The following is an 18,767-nucleotide window of genomic DNA, read 5'->3' as shown; positions in this document are numbered from 1 at the left end:
GGGTTGAAAATGAAAAAAACATACATTTCGTGTAGGCCACCTGGGTGCCCCATACAGGTTTGACCATTTTCACCTGCAGACAGCCAGTATCCACCCGGAAGGGCAGTTGTGACTAAGGCATAACTGTCTGTGCTGTTGTACGAGTCAGCTCCAGGTCTACAAAGTTTAAAATCACATTTTGAATTGAATCCAACGTCGAGGCATATGGCTCTGAAGTTCACATGGTTTTAATGGATAGTCTGTCATAATAATACTAGTCTGCCCTGGATTTATGTCAAGTATTCTCGGAGTGTAAGCATCACATCTTTTAGGAATATCAGCTCCATCACTAAAAAGCCTCTCTCTCCTAGAAACTTTATTTAGACATTTTTAAACAAAATCTGGGAGCTGGACGGGAGAGCTGAACATATAAGGCAACTTTCAACAATGATGAACATTCTCATTTCACTGCTATGACATATTTACTGGAATTTTTTATTCATAATACAATATTTGATTCATATAATATAATACTCATGGAAATGGGATGTAACTTTAAACCTGTTTTTTCCCAGTGCCAAAATATCTTAGAACTGTGCTAAAGCAGGTGCAAACTGCTAATAATTTGTAGTTATCTTTTTTACTCTTTTCTTAAAATCCAAAACACAAAACAAAAGGCATGAACAGAAGAGTCATGAGGCTTCCATCTTAGTTTGCAGAGTTTTCTTTATTCCCATGGAGACAAAAAGTCAAAGGTGAGTTCCATTAGACTTCTCTGCTTATCTGGAACGTTCCACTGAACGAATACAAGGAATTGGTTGAGTTACAAACATTTGAAAAGCCATTTACATGTCTGCCTTTTTTGTACTATTCATGACCTGGAAGCTTTTGTTCATAAAGCATCTACGTTTTCAGTCATATGTTCTTTAAGAAACTTGAAGGACTAAACCTCAGATCAGTAGCGCATTGAGCAGCGGAGAAACTATCCACTACAGCAGGAAACATCCGGTGAACAATGAAGCAGGTTTTTACACCTGGTCCCACAATCAGTGCAGAAAAGATCCAACTGGTTAACTAGTTTTCCATATGAAAAGTTCCTCAATTTAAAGACCTCATCATAAATTCCATATAAAAAAATCAGGTGGTGGTTTTGTGATTGGAGCGAACCCTGATGGATACTCCTCCAGTGTCTGTGTCATAAAGACGTTCCTAAAAAATAAACAGGAGGCGATTCTGGTGAGAATTTCCCAAAACTCCACTAAACAGACACAGGTTGAACCAAAAATTACACAAATGATGCAACAAAGAAGGAGGACGCCCCTTAAACCCCAATAGCAGTAGAACCTCTTCCTCAGTGTAGGTCTCATACAGTGAAAACCATCTTCTGGTCTGGTTTTTCTGGACGGTCTGGAGCTCTAGTTCAGGATTTTCTTCTTGCATTCCACAGAGCAGAAGACAAAACTCTGCACCACCATGAAGCGCTGGCCGATCAGACTCTTGCTGCAGCCAGAGCACTTGAAGCACCGCGGTTCTGCGTGCCAGTGGAGAGCATCGTAAGAAACTCTCTGAGCTTCAGGGTCCACTGCATTCTGGCAGGATGAGCATTTCTGTGCAGAGGAACGACAGGATCAGGTCAGATCAGATCCATGTTTATACTGGACTCTGTCAGAGACATTTAAATTGACATGAACATGTTCATAAAATCAGAAAGTGGAATTTAAAAGAAGTGTTGATGTTTATGAGAGTAGGTATGAAGGTTTTTGACTTTACTAAAGACTAAGACGGAAAAAACACAAAAAACATTCTAGAAACATCTTTCATGGAGTCTTTTCCTTAACCCTTTGACGTTCTTTAGAATATCCCAAAACTCTTTAACCATTGAAACAATTAATGTAATTCCAATTCCATCGCAGAGAAAAACAGCATTACGCCGTTATTCAAGACTTTGTTAGGAATGTGTGGCGTAATTTGCTCTGAATCGGCAGAAAGCCAATCTGAAAAGCTGCTTTTCATCGCATCAGAATCTGTTGATTCCTGTTGATCGCATATTTGATTGAAAAGTTGTCATGTGTCAAAGAGCAATACCCTAACCCCCCTTACATTATCTGAACAAGTCTTTATCAATGTGTTTTCCTTTATTCATTTACTGCATACAAAATACTAGACAACAAACCAAAAAATGAATAAATAAAATACGCAGAGAGAAGACAAATGTATGATCTTGAGAACAGCTTGTTCTCCAATCAGAGAAAGCGACTCACCACAGCGTAGTTCTTCATGTAGCAGGGCCTGCAGATGGGTTTGTCATTTTCCATCACATACGTTTCTCCAGCCAAGATGCAGTCACAGTCAAAGCAGCAGAAATGCTTCAGGTGCCAGTTCTGTCCCTCCGCTTGGGTGTACTCATTACTGAAGATCAGCTGGGAAAAGCGGGTACAAGAATGTTTCCTCATGTCATCCACTGTGCAGAGACATTCAAGAGGAGGTAAAGCCATTACCTCATCACAGCCGGCACAGCGGGGCTTCTCGCTGTCTCCATAATGGCGTCCACAGTACATGTTGCCTTTCTTCCAGAAGTAGATCATGTCCACAAGCAGTTCGTGGCAGGTACAGCACACAAAGCATGCGGGGTGCCACAGTTTGTCGTAGCCGGCCCGCTCGGCGTAGACGGCCGGCTCGCCCTGCTGCATGGGCTGCTTGCAATGATGGCATGACTGGGAAGGACATACGGGACAAGATGACTGCAGAATTCAGCTTTTCAAAGGAACTGTTCCTGTTTGGACTTGGTCTGCATGTTTTGATGCTTGTTGTCCATGAAATTCTAGTTTGGTTATTGTCTACTAGGGGTGTAGCGGTACACGTATTTGTACGGAACCGTTTCGGTACAGCAATTTCGGTTCAGTTCACTTTTGTAATGTTTCGGGGGTTTTTTTGGGGAGGAGGGGGGTTCCCTCCCCCCCAAAGGCATTAACTTTGCGCCGAGGCGAAACTAATGTTAACCGTGAGTTTCCACCGAGACGCCATGTTGTCTGTGCTGAAGCCGCTGCCCGCGCGTTTGCAGGAAGGGGGGCACCGCAAGAGGGTGTTGCTCAGTTCGACGGAACGGTAATAAAAACGGTTTCCTCCAAAAGAAAGGAGACTGGTTCTTTTATCAACCCGCTCTGGAGGCTCTGAGGGTCTGAACGGGGAAGCAAACCCAGAAGGAAGATCCGCCTTTGGCCCCGGAGAAGATCTCCCCTGCATTTTCGGACCAAGGTCAGAAACGTCATCGCAGTTCAGGTTCAACAGCTATTAGGTGATGGAGGTGACAGTGAGCATGTTATTAGTATCAGCATGGCTAATGCAGATGTGAGGACAGAACTTAAGGACCCCCCCCCATCTCCCTACTGTGTGGGAACACTGGATTTGTTGTCTGCCTGAAGGGGAAGAAAATTGGACAAGTCGAATTCTGTGTGTTACACGACATTGTTACATGAAGATAGCATATGCCACAGAAACACATCTGCTAACGCACCTAAAATCACTCAACTGTATTAATCAGGTCTACAAGCAAAAAAAATGTGCAAGTTAAAATGTTTTTTTTTCAGGCCAGTGTTAAGTATCCAAAGTTTTTGGTTCCTGACAGCCAATAGTTGTATTGTTTTATATAGCAGATCACCTACATAGGTCAACTGTATTTATTGTTATATAAAAGCAATAAATGCATTTTGCAAGAACATTTCTTCTGCCTTTTTGTACCAAAAAAATATTGAAAATGTACCGAACTGAGCCCTATGAAATCCTGACCCGAACAGAACTTAAATTTTAGCGTACCGTTACATCCCTTTTGTATACCATACTTTATGCACTTTAAGGTGCGTTTATATTTATAAGCCATGATTTTTTTTAAAAACTGACACTCTGCTTTATAATCTTGATTTTTTTAATGTATGGATTAAATCTTTTTGCGTTTTCTAATGTCAAAGCAATTTTACGGAAAAACAAGGCACTCTACTCTGCCTGTTGTTCCAAACAACTTTGGGTGTTAGTGTGAATACGCTAATGTGGCTAATGTGTAGCTGTGTCACATTGTGTGTTTTTCTGCAAGTTACTACCAAGGTTTGGAGTGGGTGTAGTCAAAGAAATGTTTGTTTTAGTGATATCAGTCTGTTTTTTTTTGTACCTGTTGGAAAGGTTGGGAGTTACAGGTAAATATGCCAACACGGCTAACCTTTCTATCATGTCTAAGGTGTAGCGTGTTACAAACAAGTTCTAGAGTTGCTGTGAACACAGTTAATAAAGACTGACAGACAGACCTATCTCTGACTCTTTTGTCTCATTAATGTACCTGATGCTACGTTCACTCCCAGGCATGTGAAACGGGTTCAAAAACGCACGTTTAGCATTTAGTGTTCAGTGGTCCACTACCCCACACTAGCACATGTCCACCACCTACAGTTGGAAGAGGCTTGGTGGGAAATGTCAAAGCGGTGAAAATCTGGTGAATCTCGCACCAGGCTTTTTCTTTCATGGCTCTATTCTGATCTTTGGAAGACTTGGTGTCATAGAATTCCAGCCAAACATAAACTGCAATTATTAATTTCTCCTCACCGATGAATTTTCAAATGGTTGGCCCTTCCGTGAATTAAAAGGGACGCCATCCATATGTCTCTACTGTATCAGAGTCCCTGATTGGTCAAAGTTTGAGGTGCGTTCTATGTAGAGCCTGACAATGGTCTTAAAAACCTGCGTAGCTATAAAGGTGAGAGCGTTGAACGCAGAAGCTAAAACGCGCCTTTACATAGACCTTTCATTGGAAGTGGTGGCGTTGCAGAGAGCGATGTGAATGTATTATTAAGAGTTTGGTGTGTCTTCTGCATATAACAAGTTAAAAAATAGACCATTCATTGACAATGCGCCAATGTGCCCGATAGTCCCAAGAATATTTTTTAGAGATGAGGTAAAGTTCTTACAAAGTTCTTGAGCTCTTGTCCGCTGTTCATGGCTCCAGCAGTGGCAGTGGTACCCATGGCTCCTCCGGTGGGTCCACAGCCGGCAGACTGGCCTGCTTTAGGTCCTGACGCTGGTCCAGCTCCAGCTCCTCCACTTCTGCTTCCAGCTCCAACACTTCCAAAGTCAGAGCCGGAACCAACTCCAGCATTCACAATTCCAGGTCCAGATTCACCAACCTCACCTCCAGCATTGGCACCAAGCCCAACACCCGAGCCAGGCTTACCTCCAGCCCCGGCCATATCTCCACCCTGTCTTCCTGCCTGGACGTGAGCCATCTCTGCAGGCAGCAGGACATCTCCAACCCCAAGGGCCTCCTGTTTGTACTTGCGGACGTATTGCTGCATCTTCTTCACCTCTGCAGGGCTTAGCTCGTGGCACTTGGATGGGTCCTGGTCATGCTCAGGCAGCTGACACGCCATCTGCTGCCGGCGATAGACGGCGCCTTCAGTGCCGGCCACAGGACGCTTCTCAGGGGGGAGCAGCTGGATGTAACGTACGGCCTGAAGGAGTAAAAGAACGATGTGATTTCAGCTCTAAAGGAATAAGAGAATGTGTGAAGGACAGAGAAGAGGAGGAAAAAGGGACCAATCATAACACAGTAAGGGTAAACTGTGATGTCTTAAGCATGAAGAAAATCCAAACATGAATCTTTCAGATATAGTTATAGACCAAACAAGTGAAGCAGCAGCAGCTGTTAGCTAGTATAAAAAAATAGTTTTAATATTAAGTGTTTTTAAAAAGTCCCTTTTAGAATAAACTCTTTGCTAAGTTTTATAAATCATTCTCAAAAGTAATAAACACTTTTGCTGAAGGGAGCTTTCCCTAAAATGTGTGCAGACATTTATGCATCTAATGCTCTACGTGCACTGAGCTGCTTGCAGATGAGCTGTGCAGCCAGCCTCCTTCTTCAACCCTTTAAGTGGCAAAAACGAGCTTCAAACTAGGATAAAGTAAAAGTTTATGTCTGAAGACAGAAAAACTTTAACAGTGCTCCCCTTCCAGATCAGTTCAAACCTGCACTTCACCAAAGGTGTATGAATAATGCATCCGCTTTATGGCTAAACGGCTGAGTCAATGTGAACTTCCTGTCATGATGATAACAAAAACCTCATGTTCTTCATGGCTCTTCATGTTAGCTAATAATAAACCCAAATTAAAGCCTCCAGAATCATTGTATGGGCCACAGGCGCTACTCACCCTCACTGTGGGGGCCTTTCTGTTGGTTTTATCTCCAAAACAACTATTTTCTAGAATAATCTGCAAAAGTTAATTTTAGGATTTCCTTGGCAAAAGGAACGTTTTTTTTAAACCACGCCCACAATTCTAATAGGTTTATATCGAATGATACATCGTTTCGTTTAGCTTGAGCCAACGATTCATGTGTTACGTTTTCATAATATTAAGGCAAAAAATATGCAAGCAGCAGAGAAATGCCACTTTTGTGAACTCGTCACACTGACACCATTCAAATTCTTCAAACTTTAAAACCAGCATTTCTTTCCAAGGAGCTTCCCATTGATGCTCAAAGAGTCAGGAGGCGATAGAGAGAGAGAAATCCATAGGAGGAGGTTAAATTTAGAGCTGATACTAAAGAGTGTTAAAAAAAAAAAAATTCTAGATGGCGGCCTCTTCCCAAGGTCAAAGGTCAACAAAACTTTGGTTGTGGTAATAGACTTAATCTGGCAGTGTGTGAATGATTTTTTGTGAAGATCGCTTGAACTAAAGTTTTTTTTTCTATAATGTGGGAAAATGTGAAAATCAAGAAATTTCACACTTTGCCAGAAAATGTCCTCCAAACCCAAGTTTCTGTGGCCGTCCCATATTTATTTTAAAATTACTTTGCTTCCCGTGTTATGTTTTGGTTTTGTTAGTGCATGTTTGATACTTTTTGAGCCCTATAGGTTTTTGTGCGATTCATTTCTGATGGTTTCTCCGGCTGTGATGTCATCAGTTTTTTGTCCACTGTCCTAGTTCCTCCTAAAAAACTAGATCAGATTGTCTTTCAGGTTCCAATAAGCTGTTATCAAACAAAGCAAAGGTTTTTGTACTTTTTACTAATCTGAACTCCTACCAGATATTTGTTGGGAACCGGTGGTGCCCACTCATAGGTGACAGACTTCATCGGAGCGTCTTGGGGGACGGGCTCGACGTTGGCTTTTGTGACACTTGCAGTCAGCGGTACTTTGTCAGCCTTGACCGGTGTGACGCTGACAGGAGCGGGCTGAGGCCGAACCTGACCACTGATGGGTGAGGAACCCACAGGCGCTCCAGCGGAGGACGCCGGTCTGACTGGGTCCGAGGCGGCGGTGGGGGAGAGCCTGTAAGCAGTGGCGGGGCTGGGCAAAGTGATGGTCACCATGCTGCCCTGGTGCCCGGGGATGCCGTCCGTCTTCAGCTTGGCAATGAGGCCCGTGAACTTTGTGTCCTCGAAAAGCTTGCCGACCTTCTTGTTCTCCTCCGTGTTCATGTGCACGTCGTGCTCTGTGAGGCCACATTTGCAGTTTCGGCAAATTTTTCTGCACGAAGAAAGACAGACAGAGAGAGAGAGAGAGTGGCAGCATTGACATGTTGGTCTTTACAATGACAGACAGGGAGCCGCCATGAGATTAAAGACACTAAGGAGCAGAGCTACTGTCAATAATACTGTTAAGCATTAAAAAGTCAGGACAGCCAGAAGAAAACTACTGTCAGAGTGGGTTACCACTGGAATAAGCTCAGAGCACATTTTCTGATCTTCTGCTGAACAGCAGTGTCTAGTTTCTGTTCAGAGGCAAAGGATTTAGGTGTTTACAGAAAATGTTTAAATTGGCTTTCTTGCCTTTTTTACTCAAGTAAATGTGATGCAAGCTCCAAAAAGTAGAGTCATTGAGTAGAATCCTCACTAAACCTGGGCTGCAGCAGCAGCTTTAACATGCCTCAACACAGACCCCTTAGATTTACATTTGACGCTTTCCTGGCTGCAGTCTCAACATGCCGTTAGATCACAAATCTTCTCCTTTACTTTTCAGCATATCCCTTCAGGGCTCGCCAGCTTCTCCTGGTTTCACACAGGTGGTTTGGCAGAGATTTTCACGCCGGACGCCCTTCCTGACACAACGCTGTATTTTCTCCAGGCTGGGGACCGCCACAGGGTAAACCAGACAGACTTGGTTCTCCTATATAGTGAAGCAGTAGCATGAAGGGCCTTGGCCCAAGAATCCACATTGGGTGAAGCTCATTGCACCCCCTGGGACTCAAACGCTGCTTTCCCATGTGCCACTCCTACACTCCAACTGATTTTATGCCGTTAGATTTACAGGCATGCTAGAAAATAGACGTACATTCGCAATTATTTTCAAACTATTGACTGATTTATCACCAAAAGCACAAGCTTAGCCTGAGAAATCCACAGGAAAAAACTGCTTTCCCTTCAACTGAATAAAGACGGGACAGACAGACAGACAGAGTCTCTAGTGAACAACATGAGCTGTGGACGACAACTAGAGGTAAGATCTTAAACCCGAGCCCAAGTCAGAACCCGACCCGGCCCGAAATTCAAGTGTGTGCTTTCATTCAATTCAATGTTCTAAGTTGCAACAAAAAGAAACGGCTAAGATGTTTCTGCCTGAACGGAGCTGGCAGCAGCATTTTAACGCCTCATTTTTCTGATCTTCTCAGCATTTCCTAATGTTCCTGCTGTGCTAGTGCTGACAAACGGTGGCTAGTTTTCCTGAAGACCACAAAACCACTGTGGTCACAGTCTCTTAACTGTGAAATCCACCCAGCCAACACTTGAATATCTTTCTTAAAGCCTTAAGCTACACTCGCACCACTCGCTCTCTGCTTCCGCGTACTAAACTACTACGTTCACATGTAGCCACGCACATTTTGAAGATCATTTTCAGGCTCTGTGTCCAAAAGGCGCAGCCATTTCAGTACGTTGTCCTTGCATTGCTAAGATTTCTGCCTATTGAAGTGTTATAAAAAAAAGAAGCCAGAGGACACTCCAACTCGTTTGGCATTACTGAAGGCGTGGCAGCGATCGTCTTGACTAAATGTTTAGGGAGACAAAACCAAAAGAAACCATGCCTCCCTCCGGTAAGTGCCGTTGAATTCTGGGGGATTTCAACTCTCCTGTGTGATAAAATGTGAAAAAAATGTGTTCTTCCTCTGCTGAACAACTAAACATATGTATGTGTTGACAGGAAAAACAGTTTTGTCATTATGTGGTGATATAATCAGTCATAGATTTACTTCTTTGACAGCTGTTGAAACAAACGCTTCATTTCCGCTTGGAATGAGTGAAAATTGTGAGCTAACTGGAACAGAAAGGAACAAACCTCCAGAAATGCAGCTCGAAGCCCTCACACTTGTCCTTGCATTTCAAACAAGCGGCTCCCGCTCCAAACTCGTGGCCAAGGGACATCTGTGGGAGATACATGCAGAAGACCACAGCATCAATGATGGATTTCTAAACTAAACTTCCTAAGATGTCAGTGGTGAATAGTCCTTGCTTTAAGGCCCGACGCGCTTTACAGTCCCATTCACCCATGCACACACACATTCACACACTGATGGTGGCTCTGCTGCCTAACACTGACAGCAATCTAGAAACATCAGGAGCAAAGTGGTGTTCAGTGTCTTGCTAAAGCACACTTTATTTAGGAAGACACTGCCAGCAGGCAAGGCAGGAACCAAACCTGCAGTCTATTGATTAAAGGTTGACCGTCCTCAAATCTCCAGACGGTTTTTCACTGGCAAAATAAAAAAAAAAAAAAAATCACAGAAGTGATTTTCACTGACTGAAAGGTAAGGATCATAATTGTAATTATATCTATATATCTATATCTATATATAGATATAGATCTATATATCTATATATCTCCTTCTCTCTATATATACCTCTCTATCTATCTATCTATCTATCTATCTATCTATCTATCTATCTATCTATCTATCTATCTATCTATCTATCTATAACTAGGGCTGCACGATATGAAGAAAACTTGCGATATGCGATATGAGGGATTAATATTGCCATAACGATATCATTTGCGTTATATAAACAAATAGCAAAACAACCAAAAAACATCATTCCCATTTTATTGCAACAGTTTAAGAATTGAACTCCAAATGACCCTCGTTGACATAGGAGGGAACATCTAACGTAAAAGGGCTCCATCTCGATTCGTTTAATAATTTAAGCTGCCATAAGATTGTTTTAGCACATTTAAGGTAACCATTTATTGCAATTTTTGCTGTGTTTTGCGATATGCATATTGCACAGCTTGATCTTGCGATAACGATACATTTGAGGTATATTGTGCAGGCCTATCTAAAACTATATCGATCGATCGATATAGTTATGAAACTGACAACTGACAACTGACAGTGTGCTCAGTGAATGTCTCAGGCAATGGAAGGCAGAGGATACAGTGCTGGAGGACAGATCCTCATGGGAGGACAAACCCCTGCATGGGATGTACCACCGGACCATAACTGAAGTGGCTGATATCAAGAAGTCCTATCAATGGCTTGAAAGGGCTGGCCTACAGGACAGCACTGAAGCACTCATCCTGGCAGCTCAGCAACAAGCCCTGAGCACCAGAGCCATAGAGGCTCAGATCTACCACACCAGACAAGATCCAAGGTGTAGATCTACCACACCAGACAAGACCCAAGGTGTAGATCTACCACACCAGACAAGATCCAAGGTGTAGATCTACCACACCAGACAAGATCCAAGGTGTAGATCTACCACACCAGACAAGACCCAAGGTGTAGATCTACCACACCAGACAAGACCAGAGCCACAATAAAGTGGCTGTAATAATATACAGGAACATGTGTACAGAATATGAACTGGAAACAGCAGACATTTTTATTCAGTCTGTCGCTAACAAGCAAACACACACTTTTCTATCTGTAAAGGCCTTGTGTAATTCGACTGCATCTTCATTTGAGCCTTTAAGTCCCTCTCCCATCATCTTTTGATTTGTTGTAAAAATCGTTCCCAGCTGTCTTTTAATAATGATGATTCAGTTTTTAGCAAAAATCAAACAACCTGTTTTTTTCTAGGACATAGTTTCTGCAGAGCAACAGGAGTTCATTAGAAACTCACCTCCTGGTTGTAGGCGGGATCGTTGGCACAGAGCCATTTTCTAACATTTTTTTGTCTGCTCCTGATTTGTACAAATTTGAGTAAAGAACTACTCAGAAGCCACATTTTAAGCTTAATTTTATTTATTATATGTCCTCCATCATTAATAAAATATTCCAAGAACATGTTCCAAAACACAATTGTCATCAGAGTGAAATCACAGTGAAATCTTTGTCTATCAAAACTGTATTGATCATAAAAAAAAAAAAATTACACTTCATTTACACACACAGGCTTTTCTGAACTGCTTTTCATATAAAAGGAACTTTTCCTCTCATCAGGTTTGAATGTTTGTACTTCTAACAGAGAATATTTCTGATTTCTGAACCAGTTCTTCAAAAAGGATTAGAACTTTTCTTCCTTTCATATCCTTTTATCCTCAACATCTGCCTTCTTTTTAACCATCAATGGAGAACTTCATGACTGGGACGATATATGGTCAATAAGCCCTTTCAATATGCCCTAAAGCATCGTGGGATTCCAGGAGGCTGTCAACAGTCCAGCTGAGGAATGTAGACCACGCCCCCTTACAGCATCAGTGGTTCTCCCAGCACAAGCTGAGTCTCCAAAGATGATCCTCTTTTGAGAAACGTGGAAGAGAACAAGACTGAACGGCTCCAGGATGACGTCATGTCTCTATTTACAATTGTATGACAAAGATTGTCTTTGAACAAATGATGTGTCATTTGTCTCCACAGAATTCCATTTCACTAATAACACCTGCAGGAACAGCAACGGGGGTCTACACCAGCAACGGGGGTCTACACCAGCAATGGGGGTCTACACCACAGCAGTGAGGCTGCAATGATGGACCCCAGCCGTCCCAGCAAGGGTGAGCCCCACGGCAACAACCACAGACAGCCGGTAAACCTTGGCACAAATGATCCAACGCAGGGGTCGGGAACCTTTTTGGCCAAGAGAGCCACAAATGCCACATATTTTGAAATGTAATTTCGAAAGAGCCATACAATAATGTAGTGTCCCTTCCCCACACTGAGGCACGGAGACTTAACCTCTTTTAAAGTTCTTTATTCCGATTACTGCAGACCGCAACAAACGCCGTTCAATTAATTCAGCAACTCCTGAATCTCTCCCGCCGAGACGACACGAGAGCGCGTCTCCCAACTTTATATTCCCCTGCTCCCGCTGCAGCCCTCCCATTTCCCTTATTCGGCCCATAGCTGAACCCCATTGGTCCAAACTACCTAACAACAGGCTGAGCGACAGAACTGAGAGCCAATCAGATCTCTGCTTGACGCGTTCAATGAACTCCAGAACTTTTAACGCGGCCCAACAGCCATCCAACTCAGTCCGCGACAATTTGTTTAAAACTAAATATACAAGTGAATGTGTGCATTTGATTTAATTTCAACATTTTTAAAGTACAATAAGTCTGTGGATTCTTTTTAATAACATTGTTATTCTGTTGCTAATAAATGATGAGTATTTCTCGTGGTAGTTTTGCTGATGGTCTAGTCTGGTTGATCCGTGGTGAGTTTCTGCTTCGTTCAGGCGTTGAGACTTTAAACGTCATCGTAGGTCTGAATGTTCTGTAGATGTGACAAAGACTGCTCACATGCAGACGGGGAGCCAAACACACACTCACACGCCGCAGTGAGTGACGGGAAGCGGGTTTTACGTTTTTACAATCCCTGCGCGATTCACCTGCTGCCTGTCCCCACAACCCCTCAGCCCCACCCCCTGCTTTCTTCCTCACACATCCCGTCCCCGCATCTGCGCGCTCTTTCTCAGAGACGGGAGCACGCAGTTTTAGGCACGTCAATTCACAAGTTTCCAGCTGGTACAAACTCTGTGAAATAATAGATAATTGTAAACTGATAGCGCTGGCGCAGATTTCTCTCTCTAAGCACCGCTACTACTGCGCGCCTCTAGCATCGCATCGCGCCCGAGAAGGACTGGACTAATGATAAAAAAAAAAGTATAATTAAAGATTTGTCTGCGAGCCACATGTGACCATCAAAAGAGCCATATATGGCTCGCGAGCCATAGGTTCCCGACCCCTGATCCAACGGGACAGAAGGAAGTTCAAATTGGGTACATAAAATGTATTTAAATACATATAATAAATAGTAATACAAAATAAAAGGTGAGATTGTCAAAAAGCTGTAATAAAAAGGTGGGTCTCTTCTTAAAAATCTCTACAGTCTATGCGGCCCTCAGGTTCTCTGGGTTTAAAAGATCATTAAGGTAAGACCATTACATTTATAAACCACTACAAAACCAGCACAGTGGCCTTGTGGTAGAGTGTCCGCCCTGTGGCTGGAAGGTCGTGAGTTCAAATCCAGGCCAAGTCATACCAAAGACTCTAAAAAATGTGACCCAATGCCTGACACTCAACATTAGGGGGTTGGATTGGGGGTTTAAATCACCAAATGGATCCCAAGCGGTGTGCGTGTCTGCAGCTCACCGCCTCCCCAGGGGATGGGACAAATGTGGAGGGCAAATTTCACACACCTACGTATGTGACAGATAATGGGACATTAACTTTAGCAAAAGTTAAAGTCAACCCTAAACACACAGGGAATCGGTGTAATGTGTTCCCGCCCCCTGGTTCCCGTCAGAATTCATACCACTGAGTTCTGTAACAATTATACATTTGAAACAGTTTCTCTGGGTAAACCAGTGAGCAGGGCATTACAACAATCTAACCTACTAAAAGTAAGCGCATGAAACAGCACCTCTGTGCTGGCAAGAGAGAAGAACGAGCGGACTTTGGCCATACTGTTAACTACATTTTTAAAAGGTGGGATACATTTTATGTCTTACTCAGAGAGAAGGTTTAAAACTCTGAAGCTTTGGTAAAATCATCTGTCCTGGTTGCGCTGTAAGACGTTCTCTACTATTCATGACTTCATGTATAAAATGTAGTGTAAAAGAACATTAATAGGTTCTAGGTCAGCAGAAGTCACCCCGATGTAAAGCTGTGTGTCATCAGCGTAGCTTTGAAAGTCAACTACTTGTCTTCTGATTACCTCCCCAGAAGGTAACAATTAAAAAGGTATCAGGCCTAAAATGGATTGTTGGGGAAGTCCACACATGATTCTATGGGTTCTTGAGGAGCATATATCCATAAATGTGTCGATCTGAGAGAAAGGAGTAAAACTCTTCAGAACAATTCTTGAGAGGCCCGCTGGACACCTCAGTCTGTCTAATAAAGTTAACTAGACTTACAAGCTCTGACTCAAAGGCCGCATTCACACTGCATGGTTCAAGTGACCCAATTCCGATTTTTTCCTCTCATGTGGCACAGATCGGATATGACAGGTGAGCGTGTAAGCAGGACAAAAGCGCATGGATTCGAATTTTCTCAGATCGGATACAGGCCTCACTCATATGTGGAAATAAATCTGAAACGAATCGGATAAGTGCATTTGCATGTGCCATGTAAGCAGACAAATCGGATATTCACCAGTAAATGCGAGTCGTACGTCAGTGACATCAACTCAGGACACCACCAACTGAGATCACATGACTTATTAAGGTGCTTTTGTGCGCTGATTTTGCCCTCAACGTGTTACCTTTCAGCCTCAGGCTTCAGACCGTGGTCGGGAACCGCTGTTATTTCTGGTCCGGTCCCGGTCGGGACGCAAACGGTAACTAATCAAGCGGGACACCGTTGCTATGGAACAGGCTAGAAGCCGGTTATATCTTTGCGGAGTGTGGGCGTGTATGATGGCGACCTCGCGTGCTGTGTGTGTGTGTGTGTGTGTGTGCGTGCGTGTGTGTGTGTGTGTGAGAAGAGGAGAGGGGGTGTGACCGCGGAGCGGGGGAGTGTCGGAGAACCGTAAATTAAGAAGGTGTTTCCCCCAAAAGTTTTGGAGTCTTTCTTAACCCACTCTGGAGGCTGAGGGTTCAGAGCAGGAAAATGAAACCCCGAAGGAGAATCTGCCTTTGGCCCTGGAGAAAATCTTCCGTGCGTTTCTGACCACGGTCGGTAAAAGAGAAGTCATCGCGCAGGAAAGGTTCAGCACTTGGATCAAACTGTTCGTACAGCACAACGTCTGCAAACACTTCCTCATTCAAAACTCAGAGAGAGCCGAGCAGCCCTCCTTTTTCCTCTCCCCTCTGGAGCGCCCAAGGTTGCCTCCATGACAACCGCAGTCACAAAAGTCAGAAGGAGGACCGCGGAATGCGGAAATGCTGCTACGTAGTCCACAGAATGACTGCGTTTAATAGTTTCAGCATTGTAAAGTGTAAATGCAAAAATCGGATACGGGTCACTTTTAAAAGAGGATGTAAGCGGGTCGTCAAAAAAATCAGATTTAGTCAGAAAATCGGAAATGGGCATCAAGACCTGCAGTGTAAATGCAGCCAAAGAATCCATGAAATGCTTTAAGATTGTGAAAGACAGGTTGTGGCGTTTACTTGGGATAAAACTCGACTAAGCATCTTCACATCAACCAGGACAACACTCCCCAGTGTTTCCTCGGTGAGAACAATGCTGGTGATCTGCTGAAAGGCAGAGGAAAGACTGGATCTCATTATAGGATAGATTTAACTCCTGCACATGCAGCATTTAGATGATGGCATGAAGGACTTATTGAATTCTGTTTGTTCAAAAAAATCAATAGTTTTAAAAAGAAAGTTGGGGTTACCTTTATTTACTTTTAATTTTAGCAAAGTGTTCTTGGCCGTTTACTGAGCTGTCTGAGATTATGAGTCTTTTTTTTAAATATTTCCTGAGTTGTTAGTAATTTTATTGTCTTATCTCCTCTCCTGCATCTCTTTTTCAGACACTTTATGTCATTGTTGTTCCACGACATGTAGTGCAAGATGCAAAATAAACTATGACTGCAGCAAGTTCTAGACGTCTACTTGCAAAAGACAAAGAGGAAAACTGTTTCTGTCACAGTTTTTTTAAGTTTGTTTGAAGGAGTGTTTGTCCCTGCCCCTCAACCCCATACGACCCCTTCATTTTCAGAAACTCGGGACGTCCCGTCCTTTGACCATAGGGCCATTCATTATATGCTATCAAACTAAAAACACCTTTAATTTGATGCTACTGCACATCTGTTCAGCATTAACTCTAGGCTCCAATTTCTGCTCTGCTGACAGATTGTCTGGGGTTTGCGTCTCTTCTCATTCAGGCGCTGAGGAATGAGTTCTTATTCTGACAACCTCAATTTGGTGAAAAGAACTTTCTGCTTTAAATAGAAACTTCTTCACAGTTTTACCATCAGTTATGACTTCCATCAGGCACAGCAGGGAGATGCAGTCCAAAAGCAGGAGGTCAAGACACAGAGGTGACTCTGGTTCAATGAGTCATCGATGAGTCAGAGTGTAGCACAAACCTCTGTAGCTTCTGTGATCTTCTAATTATGATTTTGCTGTTTTTAGCCAAAATCTTAAAACCTGTTGTTTTCTAGGACATAGTTTCTGCAGAGTGGTAGTAGAAATTCACCTCTGAGGTGTGGGCGGGCTGCCACTTCCCGTCATCCTTCCACTAGCTTACAGCCCCAACCTAACATTAGCAGTGCAACAAAAATGCTGAGCAGTATAGCAACCATCCAGCCGTCCAGTTTAGATCCAGATTCCAGCTCAGACCAGGAAAACAAAAACGTTCATGGATCTATTTGTCTGACAGTGGATGATCAGAATGGAGCAGAGCAGGAAGCTTAAGGCCTGCTTTTGTAGTTTTTATGTCACAACTACAAGCTTTTTCAAATGGCTTTTTTTTTCCATCTGCTCCCGATTCACAATGGTTTGAATAAAAAAATACTCAGAAATGCTATTTTTTACTATAATTTTCTTCAAATATGTCTTCTAACATGAGGAACACAATGCTACAAGAACACAATAAAAACACCAAACACACTCTTTTCATCACAGTGGGATTTTAAACTCAAACACAAAGAAGCACATAAAGCAGACTAGGCTTTCTTTGTGTGAGAAGGTCAAAACATCTGGCTGCCAGCTGACTGAGGAACACATGACGCAGATGGGAGTCTGAGCTAACCAGCTGCTCTCCACTCAGGATATTTACCAAAACAACAATGACAGCACGTGCTATCCTCCTTTTCATGTATTGTTCCATTACTGCCTGTGCTGGGTGCAAAGCCCAGTTTCCCCTCATTATCACACTCCCACCGCAGGCTGATCCCTGCAGGTCTGTACAGGCCAAGAACCTCAGAGGAAAGTGCCTGCAGCTGGTTCATGAGCCAGAACTGCACCCAGACTGGACCGGATCAGGAAAACACACAGCTGTAAACACTAAACCCCTGCTTTGATGCAGCATGACCCCCTCGACCCCCTCAGCTGGGGCGGCTCCCAGCTGCTTCTGCTGAAACTGGAAGTGGAGAAAGAAGCGGGAAGAAGCCGCGAGGCTCAGGCGGATAAACCGACGGAATGTCGGTTAAAAGCTCTTCTGCGTTTACGTCTTCACTTTGACAAACTCCGAGTTCACATGTGACCCGGAAAGGACGGTGGCTGCTCGCGTCGCGCGGCTCTCCGTGCGTGGGCACCTGCCCCACGCCGGGAACCCCCTTCGTCCCTCAAACCGGATGTGAGCGCTAAAGGCTAAACTCACCTTCTTCACTTCCTTCTCGATGTCCATCTCTGCGTCTGTCACAGTTCCTCCGAGCCGTCCCGAACCCCGCCACGGACAGACAAAAAAGAAAGACAGAAAAAGCTCCTGAGTTCCTGCCGGAGGTCCCGACTCCTCCACGTTTGTCAAGTTACAAAATAAAACAGCCTCCCTCCTTCAGCCCTTCAAAATAAAATACCCACCTGGTGTGCTGATGCAGGCAGAACAAGCAAACACAACATGTTAGAAAGAAAAGTTAAGGTTGAGTACAGGGATCTGCAACCTTTAACGTTAAAAGAACCGTTTCAGCCACGTTCTCACTGACTAAAACCAAGAGCTGCAAAGTGGAAAAATACACCTGTTAAAGACCCATTCCTAAGAAAATTGGGTTTTCTCTGTTTTTAACATGTTCTGGTAGTTTTTGAATATTTACTCAAATGTAAAAGAAAAAACCTTTGAAAAATATCGTATGTGACAGAAGAATACGCTGGGCGGCCCACAAGCTTCGTGCTCTGCTCCATTCTGATGCATCCCTCAGACAAATAGACCCATGAACGTCTTTGTTTTCCTGGTCTGAGCTGGAATCTGGATAAGAACTGTACTGTATAGCTCTGATACTGATCCCCGTTTTGTCACGAGAGTGTAAACAGATAAACAACTACAGTGATAGCATGTTTTAATTTATTTTACTTTTGAAACCAGCATAGTGGATTTATTTTTAAATCAAATACATCCTGTATCAAATTAGACAAAGATCTACTGTAGCAGATTTACAGATTCAGATTTAAAGTTCAGATATTCCAGAAAGCCATGTCAAACATGACATTTTCTATCAATATGACTTTTGCCTGCAGTCAGTCTTTTTTTCCATCTACTATCAATTATCTACACGTCAACATTGTTGTAGAAGTTTAAAATCTATGCTGCCATTAAATAACAACAGAGCTTTGCCTGTGAACAGCAGCTAGACACTGCTAGCAGAAGATCAGAATATGAGCTTATGTGCATGGACATGCACATCATTTTCCTCAGTTATCTGACGTGTTAAAAATATCAAAATGCATGACAATTTCGAAGAAATTAACCAAAACCACAAACACATTATCTATGTAC

The 18,767-nt window shown here is 43.2% G+C and overlaps 1 protein-coding gene across 1 annotated transcript; it reads right to left on the bottom strand.

Annotated features, from left to right (window-relative positions):
- Nucleotides 1-687: 687 nt before the first annotated feature.
- Nucleotides 688-17,799, bottom strand: tes (testin LIM domain protein). Its single transcript, XM_011472879.3, has 7 exons — nt 17,658-17,799; nt 9,291-9,376; nt 7,043-7,487; nt 4,932-5,471; nt 2,478-2,693; nt 2,241-2,399; nt 688-1,586 (listed from the first exon to the last, which is right to left on the bottom strand). The coding sequence occupies exons 1-7, from the start codon at nt 17,682-17,684 to the stop codon at nt 1,395-1,397; spliced, it is 1,665 nt and encodes a 554-aa protein (XP_011471181.1). The 5' UTR covers nt 17,685-17,799; the 3' UTR covers nt 688-1,394.
- Between the last annotated feature and the right edge of the window lie 968 nt (nt 17,800-18,767).

The sequence above is a fragment of the Oryzias latipes genome, chromosome 6 (genome assembly GCF_002234675.1).
Source record: "Oryzias latipes chromosome 6, ASM223467v1".
NCBI classification, from domain to species: Eukaryota; Metazoa; Chordata; class Actinopteri; order Beloniformes; family Adrianichthyidae; genus Oryzias; species Oryzias latipes.
The sequence above is the reverse complement of the archived record's forward strand: the minus strand, read 5'-3'. Positions and strand labels throughout refer to the sequence as shown.

Coding starts and splice junctions, on each gene's coding strand:
- tes (XM_011472879.3), bottom strand. CDS start 17,684: ATGGACATCGAGAAGGAAGTGAAGAAG. Junction 9,377..17,657: donor TCGAGAAGGAAGTGAAGAAG/GTGAGTTTAGCC, acceptor TATCTCCCACAG/ATGTCCCTTGGCCACGAGTT. Junction 7,488..9,290: donor TTCGAGCTGCATTTCTGGAG/GTTTGTTCCTTT, acceptor TTCTTCGTGCAG/AAAAATTTGCCGAAACTGCA.